The following is a 13,984-nucleotide window of genomic DNA, read 5'->3' on the forward strand; positions in this document are numbered from 1 at the left end:
TGTTTGTCCTGTGATCGGCTGGATCAGCGGGCGTTCAGAAAGGACTAAGGGACAGTTTGTGGATCAGCCAAAAGCCTCTGTCTGAAGTTTGGGGTCTGGACTGTTGCAAATGATCTTGAGGAAGCTACCGTGTGAGTTCTTGGATCGTCAGGAGAAAGTAAAAATAAAATACTCTGTCATCAGGTCACGTCTGGACACAGTCACTCAGGGGGATCATGCTGCGGCGTATCACAGAACAAACAGGGGTAAACGGGTACACGTGCCGCAGGGACGCAAGAGGAGCTTCAATATCGACCGGCTCGCTTTAAGATTTTCATAAAAGCGATCTCATGTTTCCCATCGTCAATATACTCCAGCGTCACGTGGCACAATGCAGCAGCAGAACATCAGGGATGCTGCTCCTCATCCTGCCCTCTGCCCCGCCCTGCTGTCCGCTGCCTCTATTGATCTCACCCACAAACCCTGCACTGCTACATTAGAGCAGCCCTGCTAACAACATTAAACCAGTCCCACCGGACGCCATCGCGACTGCTCTTATCAAACGCACACTTTCATCCCTTTCCTCCCGGGCGGCTCTGATTCTCAAACAAACACACAAAGTCTGATTCGGTTTGCGTCTCATTTTGAACAAATGAAACATTTAATGAGGTTACAGCGTGATTTTGCATCTCACTGTTGGTCCTTATCGTCTTCAGCTAAACAGATTAGAGTCGAATCACAAGGTGGAGAACGGAGGGAAAGACAAGGCGGGCTAATGTGCCATAAAACTGCCTTCATGAAGATGAATTCCTCGCCAAAGACAAGCGAGATAACACGCAGAGAGAGGCCCGGCTAAATGAGAGCTGGGTGTTGGTTGAGACATGCAGGGTCAAAGGTCAGGTATGAAACAGGTCATGGTTGAAGTCAGCATATGTAAAAAGAGAAACATACAAGACAGAGTCACACTGGAGGATATCAGACACTTTAAGTGTAATTTTACGAGTTCTTGTTCATTAAGGCAACAGTTTTGTGGGCGCGCGCACAGCAGTTGTTACACATTTACTACAAAGCGTTGGCGCTATAACGCCGCACGTAACGAGGGTCAAATTAAAAAAGATAAAAGCGGGTTTAAGGTGTTTGAAGGAGCATTCTATTACAGCGACAGATACGAGCAGAGAGGGTTCAATTAAAGTGCGACCACAGAGAAAGGAAGTGTTTGCTGGAAGAGAGGGGGGAATAAACTCAACCATGACAGATATAAAAAAGAAAAAGGGAAGAGAGCGAAGGTAGCAGATTCATGAACCAAAGGGAAATATCTCAGCGACTCTCTTGACACGACCACATCACACAGGGAGGCTCTGAGGTTAAATCAAAGCAGACACACACACACACACACACACAATGCCAAGCCAGAGCCAGGATACCAAACCATATGCCTCCCTCAACAAGAAGACCACCGCCCAGGGTGACATATCTTACCTCATGACTTCACTATGACACATCAGGGCTTCAATGAGCACATTCCTGGACTGCACACCAGCAGAAACTGGATATATGACTGTGTCTCCTTTCTTTTTTTAATAATGATTTAGTGAAAAAGCAGCAAAAGACTAGCACAGGGTGTTCACTTCAGAGGATGGATGCAGCTGGAGGAGGGAGGGGGGTGAACTTTTGTGCAGAATATGAGCAGATGTTGTATGATACAGTCATGGAGGAGCTCTTTGACTTGAGGTCTCACATTTCCCCATCAGTCCTAACACCATCCGATGACTAGTTTGTTTCATATTTACACAGCGATTAAAGCTAATGACCTGACTAATCTGATTCATAATCAAACACATGTGATGACTCTCAAAGCAGCAGCACCATCCCTGCTCGGGACGTCCCGCCTCGATTGACAGCCTGCTTGATGCGGAGAGAGGCAGGACAAAAGACTGGAGGCAACCCCCCCGGGGGGGGTGTTAAATCAAATTCATGAGGCTACGCACCATTTGTCGCCCACAATAGTGAAACGCAAGTGACCACAACACTTTGTTTCTGTACAGTACCACCGTCGGTGTGTGTGTGTGTGTGTGTGTACATAGTGGCTGTTTAACTAGTGTTAATCCTCTTAGGAAATCACGCTCTCTGACCAGCCGCAGCGCCGCGCGGCTTCAGCCAGGTATATACATGCAGGGGGTCGGTGAAGCAGCTCCGGGTACTTACATGGTTCTCAGAGTAGGGTGGTATTCCAACAAGGCAAAAAGCAACTCCATTCATTGGACGGCAGAGACTGTCGAGCTGCGACGACGACGGGCAGGTTTGTTGCTGCACGCGCGGCAGACGTTAGGCTCAAAGAGTCACGGTGGTCCCGCTCAAACACAAACTTAGAACTTCAACGCTCATTTCCTTCCTTAATAATAATACAAAAAAAAAAGCTCCCGTTGTTTCGGGGACCGTTCACTGCGCTCCCTCCTCCTCCTTCTCCTCCTCCTCTTCTCCTCCTCCTCCTTCTTCTTCTTCTTCTTCTTCCGCCAGACCGCATCAGTTGTACATAACTAAATCCCTCTGTGCGCGAGCCTGCCTGGAAACCAACTGCAGCAACGTTCCAAACACGCGAGAGGACGCCGGAAGTCAGGAGGCCCTTCCTTTCAAAGTAAAAGTCAACAGAAAAGGAAGGCGGCTACGTTTACGACAAAGGCGTTGCGTGTGGGGCGTTGTAACATTTTTGGCATCTGTACATATGAATGGTTTCTGAGGAAAATGTGTCGTAAATCAACAAAATTGTGTTCCTCGTCTTTACTAGACCTAATCCCAGCCTTTTATGTCGGTACCGGAAATGCTATATTTGTATTGTGGTTAACTTGACACAATGGTTTATTGAAGGGAGACAAATTAGAAGAGGGTGCGTTGGGTAAATCTGTGCGCTCCGCCCTGCAAACCCACAGCGTGCGGGCTCCCTCTGGCTGAGCCAAAAACACTTGTGTGGATCATGGGAGGGGTGACTGATGCCAACAAGACAGAAAAGTAAAAGTAGTTTAGTTTAGTTTAGTATTTACAGCCTATATCAAAGTAAAACTGCTATAATTGCAGTGTGCTAATACTGAAGTAGAAATTCTGTATACAAAAGGACAGAAGTATTATCAGTACAATTTTGATATCAAAGGTAAAACTAGTAGTTTCAGTACAGTGTAGTTTAAGTGTGACGTAGTATAAAATTAAGTAAAGTATCTCAAAATTGTACTTGAGTAATACTATCTCAAATGATCAAGTTGTATTTATGTTTTTTTTATTAACTGATTCATTGTTTGTATATGAAATCTAAAAAAGAAAAAAAGTTTAAATGACTTTACCAAAGTCTAAAAGGACACACTCAAATGACTTATTTTGGTGAAACAATAGCCAAAAAAAGCCAAAAATCTTCACTTTACTTTCACAGACCAAAGGAAAACTTGAGAAGAAACAACCAGTAAATTTCTATCATTTTTACTTTAAAAAAAAATGACTTTAACGATGAATCTGTCATCAAGATAGTTTAACTGATCGCTAACTGTGATGTACTGTCAAAGCAGTGCACCACAGGTTTATTAACTGGGATCCATTAGAAATCATAACCACAGCATTAACAAAAAGCACATAAGTCTGAAAGAGTGCGTGACTCATGATAAACAGATCAGAAAAGCTAAACAAAGACTGAACCTCAATGAGAGATGTCAGCATTCCTTCCACACCCAGACAGAATAGGCTATACTTAATACATTCTCGGAAAAAGTGTTGACAGACATGTATTTTTAGCCACTTTGGCTGCAGATTAATTCTGTCCTGTGAATCAATAGGCGTACAGTAAAGTCAGAGGAAGCTTACTCATCAGTAGAACAGGAATCTCAAACTGCTGGTTACCCTTCATCATACTATATTTGCTTCACAGTGGCATTATGTGTAGTAGGTGTAAACATTAGCTTCAGGACAGATGAAGGAGGAAATAAAAAGTGATAACGAATGAAAAGAAGATAAAAAATCTGGAGACATGGTGCTGGTTCAAAGCTGGGGGCCCATGTGGCTACTATTACTCTGAGGGTTGCGAGTATCAGAGAGCCACTTCAAAAGCCTGCCTGCCTATGGGGAAACAGAGTGGAGTCATACAGGGGAAAAAGCAGCTTACGGGAGCCTTCCCACGCCAAGAGCTGCAGCTGCCAACTCGACCCTCCTGTATCCTCTGTCTGCTCACTCTCCAACCTCTGGCCCGCTCCGAGACACACAATACCCCAGCCAAAGGCTTACAGAGGACACTCTCCAAAAGTCCTATTCCTGACCTTCGCTCATCTCCCATTTGAGATGGATAATTACCATGTGTGACCTACATTCCCCTCCAGGTTACTCATATAAAGTAGTTTCTGTGAGTACATGGGCTGGTTGGAAATCCACCATGGCAGAGGAAAAGCCCACAGAGGCTTGGCGGTGCTATCCTGGTCTTAAGGTGGGAGAGCAGGGCAGATGGTCTTTGTGAAAAGGTTGGCAGTCTGTACTCATAGAGTTTGCTTTTTGAGGGGGTCAAGGGGCGTGAGGGCTGCCACAGCTGGACTTTTTCTATCTTCTCCGACCTCCATTCAGGAGCTATCTCTGCAGCCTCTCTGTCTCTCCTTGTAGTCCATGTGTTTTCTATTCCGGCAGACCAAGGGATAAATCAGCCTTTGAGCCGACACTCTTCTGTGGGAAGAGTGATCCGATGTTAGTGAACCCCTCCTGTGTTGGGGTTTGTCCACATCTTTTCCCAGATTGCATGTAGATACACGCTCACGCTACGCATCAATTTGCTTGTCAGGCGGACGAAATTGGCTTTCTATTATTGATGGCTGCCGGGTGCAGAGAGAAGGAGGAAGATTTGTGTGTTTGAGGTGTCATGTGTCATATCTGAGCAGGCGAAATACAGGAAAGAGCTGTAATTGTATCCATATCTAGCCAAAAAAAGTTGCTTTTATCTCACATGCTGCACTTGATGTCTGAGGACTCCCTCATTCCTGTGCTGTGTCTCTGGGTCAGTCATAGTCACTGACACACAGCCTCAAGCAGAGTATCTGATGGTGATGCGAGGTAGCACACCCCGGGGGCCGGATGGGGAGCATCCAGAGACTGCTAGAAGCCTCTCATCGGTCATTACGTAATCACACACACAGCCTGGCGCCTTCTAGGACAAACCCATAAACAACCATCATCCTATTTACTCGCTTGACCTCGCCAACTCCCACCTCGCTACGCTGGCTTTGGCTCTGGAAGTGGTCCGGCCTGGGCCTGAACAAGAGATTCCCACTCTGCTTCTGACAGAGGGAGTGTTGAGTGGGTGGGTGGGCATCCCCTGTCCTCTTTCATGCCATTCTAGGCCACTTCACAGAGCGTGTGCACTGGCATGTTACAGTTAATTGTGGTCACTCCATTTATTTAAACTTCTACCTCCCTCCAAGGCTTCTGCCTCCTCATTCTTTCATATCTCCTCTGTTACACTCCACTCCCCTCAAGTTACTGAGTCTGTCCTTTCAGTGAATGTCCGTCACCCTCCTTTGCACACTCATACTTTCAGTCTGAGGGGAGCAGTTGCCAGATCTTTTCAACATCATTTACTTTAAGCCTCTACAGAGTGTGTAACTCTCCACTATCCCTCTGCTTGATACAGTTGCATTTAATGAAGGTGCTTGGATGGTTTTCCTACTGCTAAGAGCCAAAAAGACACAAGTCCTGCCATGCTATCCACTGCTCTCTCTCTCTCTCCCTCCCTCACTCTCTGTTGATTTAATATAAAGAGCAACTTTCTCTCTGTCCACGTCTCGAATGTAATGAGAAGCCGATTATCGCTGTCTGGGCCTGATAGAGTGAAATGTGTCCTCTGAGCAGTGTAAGCGGTCAGCCAGAGTCAAGAGCCAGCGCCAGTGTGAAATGTGGACTATAAGCTTACAGGAATATCTGCAAGTTATGTTCACATATGCTCAAGCTTAAGTTGTAATGTTCAGCTGCTTATTGCTAAGCATGAACACATACATGACTGTGATTGAGACGTAGATGTCATTGATATATTGGATATTTATGTACTCGTGAATGAGATGCAGATATGTGAGTAATCCCGCTGTACGTCTCACACTGTTTGGCTGCCTGTTGACACAGAGGCTCCTGTGGCACTCCTTTGAAGGGGGTTTGCGGGAAGGTTAAGGGGAGGGAGGGAAACAGGGGGCGCGGCGACCCCCGGCCTGTATAGAGCCGTAAATTCCCCCTCTCTTTGTGACAGGAGGAGTCCTCTTTGTCTGGCCGGACAACTGGCACGAGAGGAGGAAACAGCTGACTGGTCAGCACAGACAGGCATTGTAACTGTGCTGCACAGGCACATAGAAACGTGATGGAAATGTTTCGATTTTTACATAAAATATCAAAGAACTGAGTCTGATCTTCAGGTCTATCATAAATCCATTATAATCGCTCCATCCCATGAACCAACGAGAGATCAGATTTCGGTGTTTCCATTATGAGAATCATTTTAAAGATGCTTTCAGATATTCTTTTTACTTTTAATTTCATGGCTGCAGAAAAAGTTTCAATGATGCACCAAACCTTTTGGACCATCCCAGTGTGTCTGCAAGTCATTAAATTTAGGTTTAAATTTAGTTTAGATTTTGCATGTGTTTTTTTTGCTGGGTTGGTTTCTGGTTTGCCTTCATTTCCCTGTGATATGAAAATTAATGAGTAGGCTCTGGAAACTTGCATGAGTCCCGTAATCCATCTGCATTTAGTTGGTTGTGACATTATCATTGAATGATGATGCTGTTTAAGTGAATTTAAAAGGTCTGCGCTGCATCACGGTAATGTAGCTTTCAAAGGGGTTTTCATGCTGCGCTAAATCGAACGGAAACAAACAGAGGTCTGGAGAAAAAGCTCTGATGAAGATATACATGAAGTGACTCCGTCATGTTGTTTTATGGTGGCATGTAGGTCCAGTTTTAAATGTTCAATCTAACCACCATCTCTACACTTTGTCTCGTGTGTCCTCTCTGTTCCTTCTCTCTTCGCCTCATCCCACACTACATTTCACTCTAATCCCCCTCCTCTCTTGCAGCTGCCTCACTCATTCTCCTGCAAGCTGCAGAGACTCCGACGAAATACAACTGCAAGCCCGTTGACACGACTGGCTGCTGTACGGCTGCAGAGACGGGTCGAAGTTTTGGCTGTTGGCTGGAGAAGACGCTTGGTTGGGTAAGATAAGGAAGAGAATGACTCATTGGTATTTGTTTCAACATGTAAAACTTTTACTAGGTTTTCTGTATCTACCATGCAAGCTGATACACTATCTCGTCCACAAACTTGGACTGCTGAGACTGTACTTCATGAAGTTTTTTTTTTTTTGCCTTAACATGGCGAGTGCTGATTAGAGCGGCCATGTGGGAGTGTTTGAGATAAAAGAACAAAGAGAAGGAAATCCCCCCCGAGTCTGACAAGAGTAGTGGGTGTTCAGGTGTCACAGTTTGCACAAATGACCACTGATTCATTTCCAAGAACTCTCCAATCTGTCTCCATGAATCTATTCCTCAAAGCTCCAGACAGACACAGACGACAACAACTACTGAATCACATCCACGGCCTTCCACTGTTTCTATAAATGATAGCTGTTACTATAAATGCTTGGCACACATTCTTCAAAGGACATCCCTGCAGTGTCTCCCCTCCACCTTTTTCTTTTCCCCTAAATCTTCTCTGAGAGACAGCGAGGGAAAATAAACAGACACTCATAGTTCCAGTAGCAGCACAGTGAGTTTCCTTCCTGCTGCCCGTCACTTCATAAAGCCTGAATGTGTTTGCAGCCGCTTTACCTTTCACAGCCCCACTTCCTGCCTCTAGCATCACTTCCTGCGGCACAGTGGGGGAGACAATGGAAATGAGCTCTGTGGATGAAATGTCTTCAAGTCACAATCGGGAACTAGTTGATCTGATATCATCACAACAGAGAGTTTTCTGCTGGTCACTCATGAGTCAGGAACGTCCTAAAATAACTCACGGAAAATTAGAATGACATATTATTAGAGCAGGTGACATGTTTTCCCGAATATACCAGCCTGAATAAACAAAAGGTGATGGGATATTGAATGATTTCATTTCTTTTTTTACTCTTGGAAAAACCCAGCTTGATTTGAACACGCATCCTAAAATTTGACTATTGGATGGATATTTTAAGACAGGTCTGGCAAGCTTTTGAGCAAAGCCTTAAAAAGAATTAATAATAAAAATAATTCTTCTTGCTGTAATAAAAGTGCTTTTATATCATGTAGTTTTTACACAAATAGACTTTGTGTAAAGTAATAGAATTAGTCAGATATTTACTCATATGAAGTCTCAAAAAAAAGGTTGTAAAACAAAGTTGAAAATGATTTTAACTCACACATTTGGTGATTTAAATTAAGGATCCTATACGGCAGATCTCTTGAGCATTAACGAAAGCTTAAAGCCACACCTCTTACCGTATATACAGTAAACTGAATAATCCTGGATGTGCGAGGGGATCATATCCTAATCCTAGTGTTTCCCCCATCCTTAAAACTCTGAGATAAGTTTGTCTAGACATGGCCTTAAAGCAGGGTGTTCTCCTTTTGGAGGATAGGAGGCCACACGAGAAGCTTTGACAGATTTTTAACCTTCATCCCTTCGTCCCCCGGTTTAATCGAACCAAGCATCAGAAACACACACCGGTTCACACGTCCTAAATGCTGTTGTCAGTTTCCTCGGTAGAACTGTAATTCTAGTGTTAGACTTAATGCTTGAGTCTAAATCATAGGCAGAGATAAGAACAGAGTGAACAAAAGACTGACATTAGACTTTATATACACACTGTACACACACTTAGTAATGCTGAATCTGAAAGGAATGTCAACTCACAGGAACACAGATTCATATAAATGTTCAAGAAACTATAAAACATATATCTTTGTGTGAGGATGTTGATCAATGAAGGTGAGAAACTAAAGAGGATTATATATTTTCCTCAATGAATTAACTTAAATGTGCACTGTCATCAACATCCTATTATTCTGAGTTGAATTCTGTAAAGAATACCTCCATCTGTTCCTCTGTAGAGATTTCCCTAAATAGATAATCCTCAGTCCCCCCCTTAAAAGATAAAAACTGAACCACAGTTGCATGTGGAAACCACAAGGGGGCTCAGTACAGTGCTAACAGGACCAAGCGGGATAAGGGTGGAGCATGAAAAAGTGAAGCTGTCCTCACATACAGTCTTGTGGTGAGTCTCTCATTTTATCCCCCATCAGTGGGATTTAACAGGATTTATGGAAATGATATTGACGCAACCGGAGCCAGAAAAAAATGTGAAAGAAATGTGTCTGACTGAGCAGCATGTAAAGGAACAGTATGTTCCATTCAGGGCGCGGGAGCCATAAATACACAAGAAAAGGTGGATTAATATGTACTGATGCACATGCAGGGTGAATGTGAATACGAGGGGGAAAGAGGGGGAGAGTGTGTGTGATGAAATATAGTTCATATCTTCAGTAGTTTGGAAAATAGGCAAAGAGGTCAGTGGCTCATTAAGTGTACAGTTCATTATTGATACGCAGCTGTGGCGCAAACTGACAGTGGAGCAGCTCTGTGCCCTGTTTAATGATCAAAGTAATGAAACAGCAGGCATCAGCTGCACAGCTGTTCATCCCACATCCTCACACATAACCTGGACACTGACGTCGAGGAGCAAATAAAAAAAAGAGCAGGAGGGTTGAAAACTAACACCAACAGATAGAAACAGACTGCCGGGGTCATGGGCTGAAGTCAAAAACACGCTAAACAAGCTCATTAGATTAAAATGGACCAACTCAGCAGCAAACAGTCTCCTAATTGGATGTCGTCCTCATGCTACTGATAAACCTCATCCCTCATGTTTTGTTCCATTAACCCCTGCTCAGCTGCTCTCATACCGTGGCCTGCAGATCCCTCTAATGCAAAGTGCTGCTGACAGGAAGGGCTTTAACCACACGGGCTAACCTTTGACCCCTGCGGGAGAACCCCCCCCAACCCCCCACCCCACTGCCCTCTGCCATCTGCATGCATTCATTCAATGCTCACCACTCAAGTGCATTGAGGTTGAGGTCCAAAGGAGTCGTCCTAAGCTGAACAGGAGCTGTTTACTTCCTACAGATATGTGTCCTAGTTTCTGTCAGGAGGACAATCTGCCCATTGTATGCCTGCAGGCATCTACCAAGAAGTGGTCTCACAATCCTGTACAGGCTGAATTAAGAACATGAGCCCTGTATTGACATCCTTCACACGCAAAGACGCACATTTGAAGATCTTCATCCTGCACTTGACGTGATGTTTGGGGAAAAACTCAATAATAGGTTGACAGTTACTTATAAATATGTTTTGATGTATGTTTAAATGTGCAAAAACAGCACAAAAACTTTAACTATTTAGAAGGATTACCATAAGATTTTAAATTCATGAGAATGAACTCACTTTTTTATCTAGCGCCATCACCAGGTGACAATTTCAATTTGTCCAGCGTTGGTTGCAAAACAAGCAACATTCCCATCAGCCTCGGTTATTATATATTAGCATGCATTCCTGTTAAGATGCTGAAAATGGTAATCATGTTATATTTTAGCTCAGTGCAGCCTCACAGAGCTGTTAATCTTGTTATGGACAAAAAAAAAATCATAAGAATAGCAAGCATGAGTGGATCAGATCTATAAAAATATAAATCTACATTTTTCTTATGTTTGTTTTAAGCAATCGTTATCAAGATGATAACACACATGCTGCATACTTGGCCAGGGTCAATAAAGAACTCCCACGGGCGCAACAAATGAGTCCTGCAGCTTAAAATCTCTACTTTCCTCTCATAGCGTGGTAAATCTTCATTTTGCTTCGCCTCTTCGCTGTGTTGCAAAACTGTCAAACAGGTCAGAGGAGCTGCAGCAGATCCCAGCATGGGTGAGAAGATCGATACACGCTTATATGCGTGTGTTTAATTTCAATTTAGATGCAAATACGCGTACAAAGTTCACTCTTTCAGAGTCTCTCCGTCTCTGCCGCTCAGGACAATAGAATGAGAAATTCCTCACAGTCCAAAGATTGGAGAGCTGTGGGCAGAGGGCTTTGGGGTGCCATGGGTGCGGCGTCAGATTAGACCACCTGTTCCACCATGAGGCACGCACGCACACACACACACACACACATAGACATCCATTATTTTCCTTTATCCTTCCCTCTCTCACACTTGCCGTCTCTCACATTCCCTCTCACTATCTCGTTTGTAACTAAATAAGACCCTTTCTTCTCACACACACACTCACACACACACACACAAACTTTCACTCTCATAAAATATCTCCTTCCACGGCTGCTTCGCTCTGAGCTAATTTTGTCTGCATTCCATTTTAGTCACATCTATGGGAAACAGACAAAACAATTTGCCAGATAACTCTGGCTGAGAGCCACACACACATATACACACACACACACACACACACACACACGCGCGCGCATAGTACAGTTGGACATATGTCGCCTTGCCGCCCAAATCGAGCCTCCGGGGAGTCGTGTTCAGACGGCAGCATAAACACAGCAGCCTCACCCCTGTCCACATCACTGAGGCTCATCTGACAGTATCAGGGATTCCCTCCGCCTTAAGCTTGCCTCTGAGCATCAGAGGAGTTATAAAGTTCAATAAAACAGAAGTGTCCGGACCTTCTAGCTCTGTCTTTGTATGCACTTGCTTCTTTCTTTGGTTCACAGGCTGTTAAAGCAAAGAGAACCACTTGTTCCTGCATGATGGATGTAGTCAGGATGCTCCATCTCCAAACCCAGCGGTCACAGGGCCACAGTCACCGCAGCCCTGCCCAGTTCTGCCTTAATGACTATTGATTGGAAAGCACTAATGAGCCAAACTGATTTGCAGGGAGCGTGGCATTTTAATCATCCTCAGGCAAGTGTTTTCGCAATGAGAGCTTCCCTGGTGTCAGTCAGTATGTTTTAAAAAACCTATAAAAGGCAGACAGGTCCACCGAGGATGAGTTAGATCACGTGCAGAGCGAGGAGCGCCTAAACCTTGCCCCTGATTCCCTCTCACAGACAATTTATGTAACCATCCCTTTCCTGCCCCTCACTGAGCCACTGCCCTCCTTATCACTGTGCATGTGTGTGTGTGTGAGAACATGTGTCTATCCTTGCACAGGACAAGGTGAAACTTTGCAGCCTTCCACAGCTATAGTAAACACTGCATGCCTCTGTTTACACTAACAAAGCAATGTGACAGTAGATCCCTCAGACATCCCTCGGACACACACTGTGTGCCCAGAATCATCTCGGAACACCAGGCGGACGAGGCCCACGGCAGGAAACGCGAGCAGAGATAAAGCCTCACATCCACGTCGCCCAAACGACAACGATACAACGCTCACGTGACAAACAGGAAGTGCTATAATCATATTTGTCTGTTACGTCACAGTGTGGTCCGTCTATTAAAATGACAATGACCCAACCTTAGCACTGCGCCAAGGCCGCGCCGCGTCAGCATTTCACAGCACTGCGCAGTCTTATAAATAGTTTGTTTCCTGTGAGCTATATTGTGCTGTAAGCTAAACCATTTGCACCATGTTCTGGTGCAGAATGTGAACTGATACTGAAAGTGTGTGTGTGTGTGTGTGTGTGTGTGTGTGTGTAACCCTAAGGACATGACCCATACATGTGCAATTCACTTTTTCTCCAACACATTGCGTGCTCTGTGCTGTCGCCTGAGGTTACCCATTTGGGGAAAAATAAGGTTAAGAGATAAACAAAAGACACAAACAAGTGCAAACATGACACACGTACACACCCAAACACACACACACACACACACACACACAGTCTGACCAGCAGCAGTGATGACATCATCTCTGCTATAGCAGGGGGGTTAACGTCACCCCGACCTGAGCGGGCAGACACAGACAGGAGATGTCCCCCCTCACATACATAATTCACCCAAAGGAAGGGTTGGGCCACTCCCGCCACCACTTCACCCACCCTAATCTCCATCCATTCCTCCTCCTCCTCCTCCTCCTCCTTAATCACGAACCTGATGCTCGTCACCTCACAAGATGGGGAGGACGCAAAAGAACAGAGGAGGGAGGGAAAGGGGGAGGAGGATGAGGTAATCAATGACTAGGACACAAACTGGCAGTGTGTTGAGGAAGGTGTGTGGGCTATCTCCTCCTCTAAAGCGTTCAACTACAAGCAGCTGGTCGCCTCCAGCTGGATTGCAACACCTCCACACACACAAACACAGAGCTCCGGACAGCAACACAACAAATATTTAAACACAGCACTAGAAACACTCTGGTGTGTGTTTCTGGTGAAGCATCAGGTAGAGACAGTAAACAAAAGGATGACACTCTCTGTAAAGGCTGGTGACATGAGTACACAGTGTTACAAAGCAGCCGGCACGCTCGTCTCAGCCTCTATGAATGGACACTGGATGTGAACCCTGTTGCATGACATCCCGTCTCCTGCCTCCATCCTGACTCGGGGTGAGGTGGTGCCAATCTCTACATGAGACGGGGGTCACGATAGAGGATGCCTGTGAAGCCACCAAACTCAGCCACACCCCTCTTTTTTTTTATGCTTTTCTTTCCTGGTGAACAAACGCCCGGTGTCAGAGTTTTTCGGGCTGTGTCATCTCTCCAGAGGCCTGGCACTTGCTGGTGGCTGCTTGATGGCAGCACCTCTGCCGGTCGCCCCCCCTCTCCCTCCCTCCCTCCCGGAGTGAAACCTAGCTCGCCGGCGGAGGGTGGAAGGGAGCAGAGAGCACATCTGCAGGACAAGCAGCGTGCTGTGCTGTTTGTTTTCGCCTTGAGGGAATGGAAAAAGGGTGATGATGGATGATATGAATGCACCAAGAGCTGCTGCTGCTGCTGCTGCTGCTGCTGCTGCTGTATGTTTTGTCTTCAGCAATGTATGGATGTGTGAAGCACGCACTAAAAGGTGGTGGTCCCCTTCACTTCCCCTT

The 13,984-nt window shown here is 45.3% G+C and overlaps 1 protein-coding gene across 1 annotated transcript in view; it reads right to left on the reverse strand.

Moving 5' to 3' along the window:
- The window catches only part of arhgap23a (Rho GTPase activating protein 23a), a 50,882-nt gene extending 48,326 nt beyond the window's left edge, over window positions 1-2,556 (reverse strand). Inside the window, exon 1 of the mRNA XM_019258690.2 lies at window positions 2,185-2,556. Coding sequence (XP_019114235.2) covers window positions 2,185-2,238 — 54 coding nt within the window. The 5' untranslated portion in view covers window positions 2,239-2,556. The remainder of the gene's footprint in view (window positions 1-2,184) is intronic.
- Window positions 2,557-13,984: the final 11,428 nt, after the last annotated feature.

The sequence above is a fragment of the Larimichthys crocea genome, chromosome XII, assembly GCF_000972845.2.
Source record: "Larimichthys crocea isolate SSNF chromosome XII, L_crocea_2.0, whole genome shotgun sequence".
Classification (NCBI taxonomy): domain Eukaryota; kingdom Metazoa; phylum Chordata; class Actinopteri; family Sciaenidae; genus Larimichthys; species Larimichthys crocea.